General features: G+C 43.5%; 1 protein-coding gene across 3 annotated transcripts; it reads right to left on the bottom strand.

The window, feature by feature from the left end:
- Positions 1–5,733: 5,733 nt before the first annotated feature.
- Positions 5,734–7,390, bottom strand: LOC115767245. Of its 3 annotated transcripts, none has more exons than XM_030711447.1 (3): positions 6,279–7,390; positions 6,023–6,182; positions 5,734–5,955 (listed from the first exon to the last, which is right to left on the bottom strand). In XM_030711447.1, the coding sequence occupies exon 1, from the start codon at positions 7,228–7,230 to the stop codon at positions 6,571–6,573; it is 660 nt and encodes a 219-aa protein (XP_030567307.1). In that variant the 5' UTR covers positions 7,231–7,390; the 3' UTR covers positions 5,734–5,955; positions 6,023–6,182; positions 6,279–6,570. The 3 variants fall into 3 exon arrangements, with proteins under 3 accessions (XP_030567307.1, XP_030567308.1, XP_030567309.1); XM_030711448.1 differs by having other exon boundaries at positions 5,734–5,996; positions 6,065–6,182; XM_030711449.1 differs by having other exon boundaries at positions 6,322–7,390.
- Positions 7,391–18,005: the final 10,615 nt, after the last annotated feature.

The following is an 18,005-nucleotide window of genomic DNA, read 5'->3' as shown; positions in this document are numbered from 1 at the left end:
ACGAATCCCAGGGCTCTCGAGACATTCTCTTGACCAGGGTCTGTCCACTGTCAACCCCCGCCCCATTCCCCTCTTGCCCATGCAGCCATCCATTTAGCCATCCATCCATATGTCAGGGCAGTCAATCACAACTTGGGCTGTGCTGCCTTGCCACATTTCCTGATTTACGCAGGTAGCCTTCGAGTTGACTCCATTTGTGGCGTTGTTTGTATTGTTGTGGGCAAACTCACACACACAGCCACACATACACACACATCTGATGTGGGGTTGTTGTGAATGGATGCGAGTGCATTAGATGATGGCCCAAACGAAATCCCCTTTCGATAATAATGTGTTTGGCATAGGCAAAGTTATTGCGTGCTTGGTCAACAGAAATGATTGGATATACCGAATTTAGCATGAGATGGAAATCGATTCGATTAACGCATATATATGAAAAGTTGCGTATGGATGTGTGTGGCTCTTCGTAGATGACACCCGAAATTAGCTTAGTTGTTGATAGATAGATAGATAGATAGATAAAGTTAATTTGTATATACTTATATATATATCATGTTTTATGGGTTCTTATGTTATATATGTTATTATATGTATACTTTATGGGATCTATGCCTTACACATTTCGTGACAAAAGTAGAAAGCATTTGAAAGGTTTCATTGGATGATTTATGAAAATGTGATCCAGCCACAGACAACTAATTAGCACCAACAAAATCTATGAAAATTAGAGTATTAAGAAATCGAGTAAAAGATATATATTTTTTAATTTGAAGAATATTAAAATCTGCCTTATTTTGTTTCCATGGGAATCTGATTGAGAGAATTAAGAGATTTTCACTAGGTTTGGCAATCTTAATTTGGCAACAATATTCCAGGTCAAAATGCATGTAAATAAGGCATATATCCTATATAGAAATAGGTAAAAATTTCCCAACCCCCTAACTTGTCATTTAATATTCCATCGATTCAAGAAGAGATAGAAACTGCCTAGATGGTTCGAACTTGCTAAGAGTTAGAGGACTTTTGTGAAAGATTTTATATGAATAAAATAACCAGATTTGAGGCTTTATTTTATGGTAGACTGTGTTAGGATATCTTAATAGCTATGAGCTGAGGCAGAGATGGGATGAGATGTTGCGAGTTTTTCCCAAATAGTCAATCGAATAAAGAATAAAGAATGTAACAATTCGAATTTGGTGTTAAAATTTATTATTGAATGTATCCAAGTTGGGTAGATAGGCGACATTAAATTCCGTTTTCGAGTTTTTCTCAGACTTTAAAACTTGTAAAAGACCATTAAAACTGAACAGTTTAACGCTTGACTGGATATTCAAGTGTGTTCGGTTGTTTGATAAACCATTTAATATGCATTTAATTGGAGCTCAAAACTGGCAAATCGATGCGTATTGTTCTTGCTAACCCCAAGCCCCACAACACTCCTCCTGCCTTGAAGTCGAAACAGGTGAACCAGGTAAAACGAACGTAATGGACTTCAATGTGGGGCTCCAGTTGTTTCTCTAAGAAAAACAACAAAGGAAATCGCCAACTTGCATTTATCGCTACATATCACAGTGGGCGGGGAAGGGGGAGTAGGGAGTGGGGAGTCGGGGAAGGGACACAGAAACAAAGGCCTCAGAAAGGGGGGGGGTGGGGTGGTTTCTTCTTCTGACATGGCCAGACTTTCCTGCCAAGCACTTGTCTCTGGGCTCAGCTTGACGCTGGCCGACCAACTCTCAGTGAGAGAGGGGTACTCTCAAAGGGGAGAGGGGAATAAGAGAAGGGGGGTTGGGGTTTGGGAGTTGCTTCTGTCGGCAAGGCGCAAAACAATATGTGATGATATGATGCGTGTGCCTTGCGTGTGCGTGTGTGTGCGTGTGTGCATGTGTGTGTGTGTTTCAGGTTGTTTTTTGAGCGCGACGGACGCGTCGCGTTGTTGTTTTGACAACATGCGACCAAGACTCCAAACAGACCACCACCCCACCCCCCTTGCCACCCAAGCGCACACAAAAGAAAATTCAAGCGTCGCATATGTGTGGGGCAATAGGTGGGGCTGGGCGGTATGAGGGCAAGAATATTTAACAGGAAGAAACCAATAAAACCTAATGATATGAAAAAATGCAATTTTCTGAAACTCAAGCAACACACACAAACACACACACGTACAAGAAACACAACAAATATAACAATACGTTGAATATGGAGCCACGTTTACACGGCGTAGAATGGCAGCTGAAATCGCAGCAACATTATGATGATTAACAACAACAGCAGCAGGGGAAGCAATAGCAACAGCTGCAGCTGAAAAGCAAACAGCAACAGCAACATGATCGGTAACAGCAGCAGCAGCACCCACAAGAGAAGCAATAGCAATAACTATAGCAGCATTAGCAGGTGGGAAAACAGCAACAACACAAGCAGCAGCAAGAACTGCAACAGTAGCAGCAACAGCAGCAGCAGCAGCAACATCCTAGATACATTCAAGTAGGCATTTACAGCAGCAATAATATCAGCAACAACAGCACTTTAAGTAGCAACAATCCTACGATCAACAGCAGCAACAGCAAGAAATAATGAGAGAGAGAGAGGGGGAGAGCAATGTCTGAAATATTAGGAATTGTAGGCGTAAATGCAACAGCAACAACAACAGCAACAATGCATGCTGTTAACAGGAGCAGCAACAGCAACAGCAGCAATAGCAACAGGAGCAGAGAGAAAGAGAGAGGGAGAGCAATGTCTGAAATAACAGCAATTGTTGGCGTAAATGCAGCAACAACAGCAACAGTGGCAACTAAAATCGCACTCTCAACAGTTAACAGCAGCGGCAATAATAACAATAACAGCAGCAACATTTGGAGCAGCAACAGTTGCTGCAGTCGAGTGCTGCTGTTAGCAGCAGCTGGCATAGCATAGAGAAAATTCTGAACATTTTCCAAATGTTGCAGCGAATGCAACGAGATGAAAAGGAGAGCTTTGCAATATTTCATCTGAGCTGATGCAGCGAATTTGGAACTGCTGCTGCTGTTGCTTCATCGTGTAAACATTGCGTTGCGTTTGATTTTCCGCTTCAAAAAATCAGAAACATCAGAGCCGTCTTGGCCAAAGATGATGATGATGATGATGATGAAGATAGAGATGATGAAGATGGCCATGTCTTTGGCGCTTCTTGTGTTTTGCCTCGGTGACATGTTGTTCTCTGTTGTCGTTGCCGCTGCTGCTGCTGCCGCTGCTGCTTCTTCTTGCCCGCGTAAGTTGTCATATGTGAAGTTTTGCGCGTTGCTGAATTTTTATATTACGTGCACAGCAACAACAACAACAACAACAACAACAACAACAACAACAACAGCAGCAACAAAAAGCAAAGCAAATAAGGAGAAAAAATAAAAATACACAAACTTGGCTTCAAAAAGAAAACGACAAGGACGGCAACAGCAGCTGAAGTGAGTGAGAAGCAGACAAAAAAGAACGTGGGAAACGTAACGAAATGAAATGAAAGACAACAACAACAACAGCAACAGCAACAACAACAACAATACAAACATGGCACCCAACACTTGTTTCATGTCCGTCCCCAGCCGCTTCTCGTTTGTGCTGCGCCTGGCAACGTCCACTGCACGTCCCTTGGCCAGGCAGAGGCTTGCTGATAGGGGGGTGGGAGGTAGGCGGGGGGCTTTTGAGTTTGAGGATGACACGCCAGGAGCCAGGCAGCCAGGCAGAGAGGCAGCCATTGCCGTTGCATATGACAATGTATTACCGCTAAACGGAGGGCGAACCGTGCCCAACCGAACTCAAACAACGTCACTCCCCCCCTTCCCCTACTCCCCTCCTACCCTTCTGTCCATCGTAGTCAGTTCACAGGACACAGGCGCAACGCATGTAAGCAATTTTGCAAAGTACTTAGTCAGCATCTTTTTAACCCTTACCACACAGCACACAGCAAGAGCAAGAGCCCAGCCCCCGCCGCCCCTGCGCTGCCTTTGAAGGTGGCCGCGGGGTGACCGTTCGTCAGCAGCGCCCACGCATGGCGCTGCGCAGATACCGAGGGTAATGTTATGTCCTGTCACTGGCTACAGTCAAACGATAAGCCAGACGGCAAACGGCGAACGGCAGCAGAGGCAGCAGAGGCAGCCCAACTAACCCCCAACCCCATCGAATACAAAAAAAAGTACCCCCCCATAGCCACCGCTCCTGCTTAGTGACTGTTTCTACACTACAAGTCGCAGGCCGAGCAATTTTTTAACATTTTTTAACACTGCGTTTCGGTTGACTTCGGCAATGGGGTTTTCTTTCCTTCTGATTCTCTCTGTTTTTTTTTTCTTAACACATATTAAGCAGCAAAAATATTGCCGGGTACGTCGCAGCAGGCAAAATAAAAATAAAAACAAAAACAGGAGCTATGCTCGCGATGACGAATATTGTATACCCTGCAAGTCTTGCAGCCCAAAACTCCAATTTATTTTCTACTCTAAACTGAACATCGAACCAAAAAACAGCCAAACCAAAATCCAAGCATCTACTGCGGCAGACCCAGGCTCCAAAGAATAATTATTCGGGCTCCAATTTTGTCTAGAGATGAAATATAACGGGCATTTATTCCGTAGAAGGTGCAACTATATGTGCAACCTGATGGAACCTGATGATGATGAATCAAAGCGAAAGGAAGGGAGTTTGGTGCGAAACGTGAGGCGAACCATCTTCTACAACTAGATTTTTTATCAGTCCTACCCAAATAGGTATCCAAAATAAATATGGGTTCTCCAATATATGGGAATCAGGGATGACAACAATATGAAATCGTGTATATACTTCCGTTCAATATTTTTAAGCGGTATTCTAAAAATACTCTCGTCAGGAGTGCTCGACTAGGAAAGAGACGAACAGACGAACAGTCATACATGACCAGCTTATTGACCTGATCCAGAATATATATAGGCCTTAAGGGGTTGGATACGCCTCCTGCAGCCTGTTAAATTTGCACGAAACTATCATACCCTTCATACCCATTTTCAATGGACGCAGGGTATTTAAATATATACATATCTAGAAATAGAATTTGCAAAACCATGCCGGAGAGTTTTGGGGCTGGGGCTAGTGTTGCCTGCGTGGCGCGCAGGGGGTGTGGTATGCGAAAAGAGAAGGAAGAAAAAAATGGCAGTGGCCTTCTAATTCAGTCGATAGCCATTCATTGGAAATTCTTGATTGATGCTCTGCCCTTGTCTGCAGCGCGTTGATAAGCTGGCAAAGACTGTGCGGACCACCCGCCCATACCGCCCACACCCCACCGCCAACTGCCTACCCCCGAAGCCAGCTCAGTTGGCAGCACATTTTTACAACTGCTGCGTTGTCAGTTAGTTTTTCAATTTTTCATTTTACATATTTCAAGGATTAGATGAGGCCAACAACAACAAAAAACGGGCATTTCCCAGCTACATGTCGCAGGTTGAGGGCGCAGGGGCAAAAGTGAAATGTGGTTATCGGAAGTGCAATAAATATATTCATATAAACCCGACTTTGACACACACTCATTTTTCCACGCCAGCTCGCCTGTCCTTTTTGTACGGAGCTCTGGTCTGTTCCCGGAGTCCTGCGTACTCGGGATTCACTTAGTCGTTGCAGAGATTTCCAAGAAGTATGTGATAAACTAGAAGATAGATCACATTCAGCTCTTAGATATTACAAGTTAACCTCACTTTTGGTATTCTGTTATAGTACTTGCCTATGCTCATAAAGTGTGTGGTCGGGCGTGCTCGGCTGGCAGATACCCTTTACCCAGCGCGGAATGCCGCCACATCCGCGAGTAATTAGCTATACACCCAAGAAGCTAGTCGGATGTGTCCGGTTGGCAGATACCCTTCGCTCAGCTCTCAGCCGTAAGCTACGAACTGTGCTGCTTTCTCTCCCAGTCCCACACTACAGGAAATGTGTTCTTGATTAGTTTCGGTGTTTATAGTCCGAGCCCTATGCAATTTTCAGTGCTTGAGTATGGCATACGAAAGTGACTGCATATCAAAAAACAAGAATATACCTTTAAAGTGAAGTGAAATGATATATTCTGAATGGCTAATACTTTTTCTGGCCGAATATAATGTCAACAGCTCTCAAAGTCTTCGATGCTGACCAAGAATATTTGTGTATACCTTCGAAGATGCCTCCTATAAAATGGCTTCAAAGTCTAATTGGAGCAGCTATAAAAAGGGTATAAAAAGAAGAAAACTGTTCAGAGTCTATTGTTGATGAAAAGTTTTTTATTTTATTCAAGCAGTTTTTTACCGCGAAAATACCTGCGCTCGATATTTATTAAAAATTTGTACAGGAAGTTCTTACTTGAGCTCGAAATTGTTACCGGGCATGCTGAGAACTCCACAATCGAACGTACAGCTAGAGCACGGAAAGTGTTTTCCTTCTTAGACCTAGACAGGTTCTTGCTAAATTTACATTGTTAACTTTCCAATTTCCAATCAAAAGCCGCGATTGACGTCCGTTAAAAATTAAATAGAATCGTCTGGGCAAATGATTATATATATACATATATATGTATATATATATAAATATTTATATATCTTAGAGCATGTTTCATTGCTTGCGTTTGCATCGATCATCCAATTCCTTAAAATACTTAACCGCAATGTCCCGAGCGGAGTGCGGTTTCTTTGAGTCGGTTATCGCGACAGATCGTGGACTTCCATTTTTGATTCCAGTTCTGTTATTACTTTTATTAATATTGTTATTATTGTTATTAATATTGGTATTAATAATATTCGTTGGTGTCGTCTTGCGTTCGTTGGTCGACTCCGTTTTATAGGGAAAATCGCTGGTGAATGGCTCCTTCCTGGCCTTTTTGGCGCGCATTCCTCTGGAGGCGATAGAATTTATTGATCGAGCATCAAACTTAATCGGTCTGACGGGCTTGCTGCCGAATTCGGACACCGTATGAATCGATTCATCGGATGACTTCGACGTTCCAAGGCCTCGCATGCTCTTGCGTATCTCCCTGTGGCGATCGAGTATCTCGCATACCTTGTCCTCGATCAGCTGGTCCAGTTTGTCCAGCTTGAGATTCCGCAGCTTCTGCTCCAGCAGCACATTCACCGTATTGTTGATCGTCTCGTACATGTCCTTGACCTCCATTAGGCTCGAATCTTGCGACTTTGTATCCGGGTGCAGCATCTCCAAGGCATCCTCGGTGATAAGCGCGAACCGCAACTTTGGAAATCTTTTAGCACTATTTGCCATGGCTGAAAACTAGTTCAATTATATTTCCAAATAGGTGCAAATATGAAAAACAGAAGACTATGAAAATACAATTTGGAAAACTAGTAAAAAGTGAACTTAAAATTTAAAAGAATTTTTTTTTTGCTTTTGCCCTGAAAAATTTGTGTTCTTATTCGATAAACAACAACTATTGTTCTGAGACTCCAGAAATAACTGATGTTACAGAGCGGCTGACCCAGTCGAAAGGTTTCTCAGGGCCTACTCCAAGCGGTTGTCAAAAAGAGCTGAAGCACTGCCCCGAACTCTCATTCTTCTCCCCCGTCTCTCTCTCTCTCCCTCCCTCCTTCCTCTTTCTCTCTCTCTCTCTCTCTGATTGCCTTTGACTCGAGCACTTCCTTTGGGTCTATTGTTTTGGTGACATGTGACAGGCCGTACTTCCCAATATTGGCACGCAGCGCATTGTCCTCAGACTTTTGAGTCGGGGCTGGATAAAAACAATGCTCAAAGCGTGGGGTGAGACCAGTCGTAGAGGAAGGAATGTGGTAAAGCGGCAGTTCCAGAAGTTCGCTTCAAAATCATGTCCGATGACAACTAACAAAAGCTCTTCGAACAAGTCACGTTTTCTGCGCTCAATTAATAAAAACAAGCAGCATTAGCCAATCCAAACACACCGAAGTGTGTATACACTTTGTAAAAGAATTATTTTTTGAAATTATTAATATGTATTATACATATTATACACGAATTCTATATAAAGACCTCAAGTTTTGTGCTCATATCTCACACATTAATACCATTTGCAAAAATCTACCTTATTTAACTGAATTGCACATAAATAATATCGAAAATGACAGAATCGTATCTTTCAAAATTAAAATTAAAATTTTTTTTAAACTATATACAAAGAAACAAAAAGGTTAAGAATGAAATCTCGCAGCAGTTGGTATTGTTCCGTGCTATGCACAGGTTTTTTTTTGCTCGAGAGCTTCCGATCTTGCTTCATTTTATAAAAAATTTAAAAATGAATCTAAATAAATGAAAAAGTTTAAGTATCACACATTATTGTCTTGTAAAATATTATTCTCCTCTAAAACCAAAGCGCGTAAATTCCCTAAAGCGCATTATTATTCATTCTTTATTTTATTTTTTTAACAATATATCATTAAAGAACTCAAAAAATACTATTAAGCATGCCAAGTAATTAAAATTCAAGCGTGGAATGTAAACATATTACTTTGAGAATTCTTAAAGAACATTATAAATATGACATTTACTCACATATATCATAGTCTTAAGTCTGAAAGATGAACTGAAGAAAATTATACGTAAATCAATTCTCAGAAAATCTAGAAAAAACTGGTGTACTTATTTTCTGTGTTTCTTAGTTGGTTTTTATATTATTTTGTATTTATATGGTTGAACCATAAGCGATCTTTGCCCTGGTGTTAACTTATAATTATGTTTTCTTTCGTAACGCCCAACTTACCCAGAATATTCCAAAATAGTACCCAACTAATATGATCTAATTACATGGCCAAGTGCTTAGCTTAATGACCAGGCATAGTTCCCGACATAGTTGTCTTGTCCTTAGCACTGTCTTGAATGGATAACCCGGTCGAGTCTTCGGCTCTGACATGTTCACCTTTACTTCTGGCACTGCTTTTGTCATTGGTTCTGCGGCTGTGCCCCTTGAGTGTAACTTGCATTTTCATTTCCATTTCCTATGCGCGGTGACATTTCGGGGTTATTGTTTGCGATCTCCGGGTCGCCCCTGGTCGCGTCTTTTGACGACTTGTCACAGGCACTTCAGAAAGCCAGGCAGCGATCGCAGCGCAAGACGGCGGCGGCGAGGCCTTCCAGAGCGGAACCTCAGCGACCCATGCCCAATCCCAAAAGAGCCCAAATGCGAAAAAAATCAAAAACAAAAAAAAATAAAAATGAATAATGATAATTTTCATTGACGCAATTATTAACGTTGTGTGCGTGTGTGTGTATGTGTGAGTTGTGGCTGTTACCTGGCAGGGGATCGGCATATGCATTGCGTTTACGGGATTAACTCGATTTACGAAAGGGTTACGCATGCATCCCGCGAACGTCCCAATAACAAAATATGCCAAAGTGTTTAATGTGCAGTACCCGTTCCCATTTTCATTTCCATTTCCAGTTCCCATTTCCAAAATTTGAGTCAATGCCAGGTAGTCGCCAGGTCTCTGTCCTGGTTGGGCATGTGAATAACGCGCAATGAGCGTGCACAAAAGCCGAGCTCCTTTGCCTGCCTAATTCGCGACGTCGAGAGGGCACCGAGCAGCGCGCAGCGAGCACCGAGCAACGGCGAAGGGGGTAGCCGAAGTACTTACAAATTGCGCTAAAAGTGAATTAACCCCGGCGACATCTCCCATCTCCCGTCCCGACCATAGGCAAATGTGTGCTGTCACGATCGCGGAGCAAAGACCAAATTTCTCGAGCACATATGCCGCAGAGATCGAACGTCTGTCAGCTCAACGGGCTATGTTTTTGCGCGTGTGTGTGCATGTGTGCGTGTGTGTGTGCGTGTGTGTGCTCTCTCTAATCAGGACTCGTCAATTATCACTCGCAGGCGCTGCGTTATCGATTGGACCCATCTCTTGTCTGCGCTTTTCGCAGCTACTCCTCGAGAGCGTTTTACGGCCGAACAGCTCCGATAATCTTGATCGGACGATCCGATCAAGTCAAGTGGCCGCCACAAAGTACCATCAATTAGCCAATTTGGCATTGTTAGCTGCAGGCTTTTTCTCGACTGCGCCTTTTTCTGTCGATCAGCTGCCGAGATATAGCCTTGACAAAGGTTTTCGTTTTAAGCAAATGGCGCCCAACGTGAGTCGACCATAGAAAGTGAGCAAAAGTGTTTGATTGGAAATTGTCGATAGTTTTTGTATCTATAATGATAATGGCTTGACATGTAGGAAGTGATAACGTTAAGACCTTATCATTTCTTTTAGACATCTCCCTCGTCTTGCATAATACTAATCTTAATAATAATAATTCTTCAGCATAACTCGACAGCCATTTGCACCAAACGTGGTATGCAGGCGCTTGTGAAGTATATACAAATTAAAATCATTTCAGTTTTTGAATATATTTTCTAGATTGCCCCAAAAATGGCAAACACCTATTTTTGATAACTAAGAAGTCTGAACTTTGGTATAGCGCCATATTTAAGCTCTGAAAATATCATATAGATCAGACTCTGAACAATAGAGTTAATAAAGAATGTATATCTTAGCCATAGTGTGGGGTAAATAAAAGAGGAAGCACAGGCGCTGCATGTGTTTGTATGTGTTTGTATGTATATGAGATAGCTTGACTGTTTGCAAGTACAGCTTGTTGCAGGGTATCTTGTAGCAAAACCTTCCCAACTAGAGCACTCGAAACTCAAATTGAAGATTTGCGAATGAGTTCTATGTTAGCTGAGAGGAATACCAGATCTTCTGCTGTGTATTTTTTCCACCTATAATTGCTCTATAAAATATTTATCTAAGTTAAACTAGATAATACTAGATACTAGACTGAGCTATGCCAACTCTGTCTAAATGTTTCAAATTGAAGATTTTCGTTTATTCGCAGGTTTGTCAAGGTGATTCAACAGCTGTAAAACCTTTTTTATTTCTTTAAAAGGGGACGCACATACATGCTGATTATGGGCAATTTATACAGTGTTCAATTGACAGAGTTGCAGAAAGTTTTCAAGGGGAACTGCTTGGGAAAGGCAGGCGGAAAAACTTGCTGTCAAAGACCATTCGAGGAATTCAATTGTATTCCTTTGGTCTGGGTATTTGTTTAATAATATGGCGAATGTGTTTTGTCTGTCTGTTTGTGTGTTTGATATCGGAGCGCAACATTTATAAATGTAATTGTATAAATGGGCTGCTTATGCCCACACCCCCGCCCACTCAAGAAAAGGGACTGTAAAATGTGCGGTGTGGGTTGGCACAGAGGCCGAGACTTGGGCTTGGGCTTGGGCTTTTGCCCATAGGGTTGCAAGCAATGGCCGTTCGTTCGGCTGCCCGGTCTGCGCTGTCCGTTAGCCATTAGGGGTGGACTACGGATTCGGATACGATTCGAATCGCAATAAAAATATGGCCAGACCCGGGCTGTGCAAGCGAGACAACTGCGATGCGACAACAGGCAAACAACAAATGTGTACAATTTGAAAGCACTTCAAACGGTCGGCCCACAGTCACGCAGGCGACTCCCACCACCACCAGGCAGGAGCACCACTGCCACCACTTTGCCCGCCGCCACCACCAACATCATCTGTGGCAACTCTTCGCCGCGTCGCGAGTCCGGCAGCCACTTCAGGACCTTTACTCCAGTGCCGTCCATCAGCTACGCTAACGAGCTGGCTGCCAGCTCAGACTCAATGGGTACAATCGCGTCGAGGACAACGGCCGGGAGTGAGGGTGGTTAGCTGCCCATTTGCCAACAGCTCAGCTATTGTCCCGGCCACTGTCCGATTTCCCGCTCCAAACAAAAGGGTCAATGCGTACAGCAGAGCTTTTTGGTCTGTGAGGAATCTGTCCTGATCTGGTCTGGTCTCTGGCTGTACACGTTCAACCCCTCGGACAGATTGACTTTTCGCTTGCTCTCTCCTTTTCTCTCTCTCTCTCTCTCTCTCTCTCTGATGCTTGGTCTGTGTCCGTGTTTGTTTGTGTATGTCCACTACGCAATTCCCGTTACCCACCCCGCCAGGTGGCCATTTTGAATTTGGCCAGTGCCCAAGTTACACCTTCCGTGGCTTCACAATTGATTTTAATAACCGCGTTCAGCCATTTGACCAGGTTCAGCTGCCGTTTGCCTTGAATACACGCTGACAACATCATCAGCCATGTGTTTCCATGGGTCTCAGAATGCAAATATTGCGCACAGATACTTTGCATTGAAATCTTTTTCTATTATCGTTTTTTCGCAAGTTTCCAACTTGACTGTGGATCCATTGTAGTCGCAACTTTGTCCGAGACTTGTGCGCTTGCAAAGTACATCATACTTAAATGATTTTCCATATAAGCTCATTTCGCAATTGCAGCATAGTTACCTTTCAGTTATTCCTCGACGCGTGGCATCCTGTAAAGTCTTTCAGCTGACATTTTATTTAGAGTCTGCACATTTACCACAACAAGACTTTTACAAGCGCCATGGCAAGACCTGCTCAAGAGAACCAGCTAAAAAATAGTTTTCAATTTAATTGTGAGTGTGCGAAACCCACTTTACTGGCTCTGCTCTGCTCTGGTCTGGAGTAATCCGCTTAAGGAGTACTTGCTGTAAGCTCCATTAACACGCATTATAAATCGATTTCTTGATGCAAGCTCTACTTGAGCCATTGGAGTATGTTCCTTAAAGGAATGCCAAACTAGATCCAATAAAGAAATTATGACTCGCTTCTTATTTTGATAAGACTTTATATGAGGAGTTTCTAAACTCAAGGAGTATCCAAATATATAAAAATTACAGATAAATTGTGTTTTATTTGGAGTACAAACAATCCGGGAACGGGAGCCGGACAAACCCAAACTAAAGCATAGCTTCTTTTTAGTTTGAATTTGGGGCTAAAATCTTTTTAAGCCTTTCAAATATTCTTATATTATTATTCATGCCATTCATTTTTATTTTCACGTCTGCTCCGCGCTTGCAAGAGCATTTAATTTTCGGCACTTTGTAGTTGGATTAGTTCCGTGTGATAAGAATGGATCTTATGGATGGCCATCTATCAATTGTAAATTTGTCGCCAAGGCGAAAGGTCAATTCCATCTGACAAGTCCACACATCTTGCTTAATGTCAGCGTCTGGCACAAAATCCAAAAATTAGCTACTCATGCCCGCAGATCCGGCTTTACCTGCATCCGTTCGGCTGGCCACATACATGTGTAGCTCTAATAAGCCGCCATAAGCCGGTGTCCAAGTGCCTCCTCGTCCTCCCAGTCTACCGTCCACCGTCTACCGTATTGCCCGTCTAGCGTGCCACGCCCAAGACCATTACACGCCCCAATTGCTGGCACACATGCTGTTCCATATGTGCATGCGACTATATGCTCTCTCCAGCCTATGCTCAATCCGGACAATCCTCCTGCCCCCGCCATTGTCCCCGTCCCTGCGGCTCAGCCAACCCCTTTGGCGTATTAAGACAAAAGGTTAAATTTAAATTTGAAACGCAAATGGAGATGGGACATCACGTACGTACTTCTCCGTGAGCCGTTCTCTTGAATGCGTGTGCGCGCCTTGGTCATACATTGCAATGTGGCTGGCCGAAAGCCCCCCTCCCCCCCTCCCAACTCCTCTGATCCAATGCCCTCTCTTAAAGTGCGCCTCCAAGCATATTGTTGGCTCGGAATTGGATTGTTAGGCGTAAGGTGTAGCAGATGGTGTGGATTTTCTATGTGTGTGTGTGCGTGTGCCTTGGTTGTTGAGGAGCGTCCGTGTAAGGCAAGGGTTTAGCCCGTAACCCGAGCGATGCGGACTCAATTTTAGTCCAGGGTGGTTGCTCTCAGTTTGTGTGTGTGTGGCAGGAATAAAAGAAACTGCTGCAAAGGCCAGAGACGTGGCCAGGAGGAGCTATACGTATGCTAATGGACATTCGAGATTTTGGTTTTGGTATTTTAAGCAGCTCAGAGCCGCTCAGTTCGCTTCAGTTTAGCAGGTGGGCTAGCAAGGGCAGGTGGCAGGTGGAAAGCTGATAAGTACGTTTGATGCCGCCTCTCGAATGCTACGTATGCCTGACTGGCTGGCTGGCTGGCTGACTGACTGACTGAGTGGGCCATGGCCATAGCTTCGATAGCTTCAGTAAGCTGAAGCTGCGGGGAAAGGGGAAGAGTGGGGAGAGGGGGTGCGGGTTGGGGGTAAATGCCATGATACTCATTTTGTGATTGTGTGATGATGGATGGGACATGTGCCGTGGGGACTTTTGCAGCAGCTTAGATGCTTCAAATGCCGATAGCTGTCGAAAGGCCGAGCCGCAACTTGAAGGAGCGGGACGTGAACCTTAGGCCAGTTGCAATCCTTGTCCTTGTGCAAAGCCCAAGACCTGGTCGTTCGCTCAACTGTGTCGGGCAAAAGGATTCGAACGATTTAGCATTCGAAATAAGTTTGCCCGTTGTCCTGTGCCCTCATATCCTGTGTGTTGTGTGTGTGTGTGTGTCTGTTCGGGTCCGTTGTCTGCTTTGTTTGTTTGCGCACTATTCATACCTGATACCTACGACCATTAAATTCATAAAATATGCATGTGGATAAACATAATTCCGGGGCATGCGAGTAAATACTTTTGTCAAGATTTGACCATGATTGAGTGTTTGCACAGCCTTTTCTCCTACACCCCTCACCGTCAATCGTGCTGTCTAACTGGCCATAATTTATACGGTCGATTGGTTTACACACTTTACGGATTAGTTACGGGGCAGCGACCACTCGACCCATTTCCAATAGGTCAATGTTCAGGTGTCAAACTTGATCAAAAGTTCCTTTGTCAAGCTAAGATTGGCACTAGGCACACATATATATATTCGTATATATATATTATATTTACACTTGGGCTTCAGCTGTTGGAATATGTAAATACTGCATTTGCGCCAATATATTCGACTGGGTAATACAAAAAATTGGAGGCTCCTTGGGAAGTAATTTGCGCCTGTTGTGCACATTTGAATCCTTGCATTTAAATTTGAAATTCAAATCCTGGTTTATATTTAATAGCCCTAACGTTCGTGACAATATCGAGGACTTTAAGAGCGAGCTCTATGTTCTAAAAAAATTTCTTATATACATTTTTTGGTTGAAAAAGTTATATCTAAAACTTTAAGCATAAAAGAGTATTGAGCAGCAGGTTGTCTGCACTTGCAATGGGTGGGTCTTAAATGGTATAATGAAAAAACGTATCCGACGAATACTTTCTATTTATTATCTGAATGTTATATTGCAGGGTATTCGAGTAGATTTCTAAACTGTTTGCATTGCGACAAGCTGCACTGAGTGCACTTGCAATGGTTTTAAGTTAAGCATCGATGTACTAAACACATACACACACATATGCACGGAACGAGTATTCATAAATGGGCTGACACCACCCACTCGGGTGTGCGAATGGATGTACTGCGAGGGGCGCACTCATTAAAAATAAACGTTAACATTTTGCAGACAATTTCAACCTAATTGGCCCACATCGAGCTGTTGCCAGGGCAGCCAATTTTCTGTGGTGGGACGCTTGAAAAGAGGGCGTGGGGGCGGGAAGGCGGTTGGATGGAAAGAGAGAGGCGGGGTCGGGGGTATCAAATATGAAAATAAGAAGAAGCAAATAATTAATAACAAATAGCTACAGCGAAAGCTGCGAGAGTTAGAGAGTTAGACAGAGAGATAGAGAAAGCGCGAGATAAAGAGAGAAAGTGTGTGTGTGAGAGAGAGAGAGAGAGAGAGAGAGAGAGAGAGAGAGATAAAAAAGAACAAAATAGCTGTGTCATTTCTTATTTTTGAGTGCTATTATTAAGCATTTGAAATATCATACCATGATGCGGGACATGTGTGTGAATGCTTATGAATATGAATATGAATATGAGTGTGTGTGTGCTGTGTGTGTTTGTGTTGCCGCGCTATCCATTAGCTTATATTAAAATCATTTTTTGCAGACTGAATGGCTGCTGTAAAGCCCAGGACCATGCCACACAAAACCACGCCACAGACCCGCTGTCGACAGACAGACACAGCCAACAATCATGCACACTCACCCACAAACTCACCCACACACACTAACACACAGACAGTCACTGGACGGAGGCACGAGATGAATGGGCCGGGCACAAATGTACCGAGTTGGTCGCATTGTTTAATGAAAGTTCTTTCCAAAAACTTTTGCAAGCCGCTTACGGGAATGTGGACTCAGCTCTCGAATGAGTCTATGAGTATGTGTGTGTGTGTGGGTGTGGGTGTGGGTGTGGGTGTGGGTGTGTGTGTGTGTGTGTGTGTGTGTGTGTGTGTGTGTGTGTGTGGGTGTGGGTGTGTGCCCGTCCTGGGACGTTGGCCGCACGTATGCAAATGTGGCTTTGGCTCTAGCATGTGCAGATGGGCGCGTCTCCAAGCGCTTGGTTGCGTGAAGGGCGGGGCAGTCAGCAAGGCGATGCGACGTGTGGTGTCAGACGGCAGTTGACAGCATGTTTATTTGTTTTCCTCTGCTTACAAGCAGAGCGCAGCCCGGCTACACCACCTACTCTTCTCCTAATCCCCTCCCTATCCAGCCCACACCCACCCCATACCCACCCGTCATCCGTCACCCACTCAATCCCATATGCCATCACATAGCCACTGTCAATCTGAGCGTCCAACTTGGGGGCCACATTTCGTATTTCTTACTTCTTGTTCTGGGGCCAGTCGATTATGAGCCTGTACTGTCCAGGCTGTGAATGTGAATAGGTGAATTCATTCACATTTATTCGCAATGATAAACGAAAATGAATATATGCGAATATTTTAATGCATGGTATTCATTTGAGTGTGAATAAATACACTCATTTAATAAATACTCATAAATAATAATTTAAATGAATATTCGCATGTGTGCAAGTGAATAGAATGCGTCTTTATCAATTCATTTAGGGTAACTTGAATATTAAATATTAAGTAACGGTCGTTCAGTTAGTTTTGTACAGCCTATCTGTGAGTATCTTGAATACACTCACAAATAAGTATTTAGACAGTTGCATAATATATAGCTGCAGGTTAGTCCTCCAAATACACTCATTTGTACTATGAATACACTCGTTAATACTTACATATATATTCTATTTTCACTTGATCAGACGCGATAGTCTTTGATTTTCAGTGAATAATTAAATTAAATGTATATGAATATTGCGAATACACTCTTATACTTATGTTTACATTTTATACCTATATTTTAATCGCATTACTACGGGGGCTTGGGCTTAGACTGTAATAGGCGAATGTATATGAATAGTATAAATACACTCATAGTGTATTCTCTTGTTGAGTGTAGATTCCACATTCGATACATGCACACGAGAATACACTCACATGTCCACATTTCTGTCCGCCCGTCCACTCGCTTGTCCGCCATATGTCCGATTGTGGACATGCGCGATATTGCACTCACAGTTATTCACATACACACACTCACACACATGTTGGTTGTGTGTGTTCTGCTTTTATCCTTTGGCTGGATACGTCCGTCCATTTGCCCATCGCCCATCTATTCTCATGTGGATGTGGATATTGTACATATGTGAATGTGAACTCTATGTGTGTGAGTGTGTGTGGGTGTGTGTGTGTATTATTTGTTGTTGTTGTTGTTGTTGTTGTCGCTGTAGAGGACTTTTGGTCCATTTAACATGTCTCATAATAATTGTGATTGGGGTTTATTTCGCATTCATTTGAATATGAATTAGCATCGTTTCGCATTTGGATGTCCAAAATGGGCCGCAAGCCAGCCCAGTGGGGGAGTGGATGGGTGGATGGGTAGCTGGTAACACAGGGTGGTGCTGGGTGGTGCTGGATAGTTTCTGGGGCTGTTGCTGGCGGGGGGAGGGACGACGACAAAAGGACGACATTGCTGAATGGATGAATAGACCAGAATTTTGCCAATTTAGCAAAAAGGGAAACGTTGCGATTGTATCTGCCAGTGGACCACACACATACACGCGCACACACATACACAGACACGTATTTCCTTAAGGATCTAAAGCAGCTGCCCACGTGAGTCAAGCGTTAGCCAAGGACCATCCGTCCGTTCGTCCGCTCGTCCGTCCAACTGGGTGGTTGACTCT

This window comes from Drosophila novamexicana, unplaced genomic scaffold (assembly GCF_003285875.2).
Source record: "Drosophila novamexicana strain 15010-1031.04,08,12 unplaced genomic scaffold, DnovRS2.1 tig00001353-arrow-arrow-pilon, whole genome shotgun sequence".
Lineage (NCBI taxonomy): Eukaryota > Metazoa > Arthropoda > Insecta > Diptera > Drosophilidae > Drosophila > Drosophila novamexicana.
The sequence above is the reverse complement of the archived record's forward strand: the minus strand, read 5'-3'. Positions and strand labels throughout refer to the sequence as shown.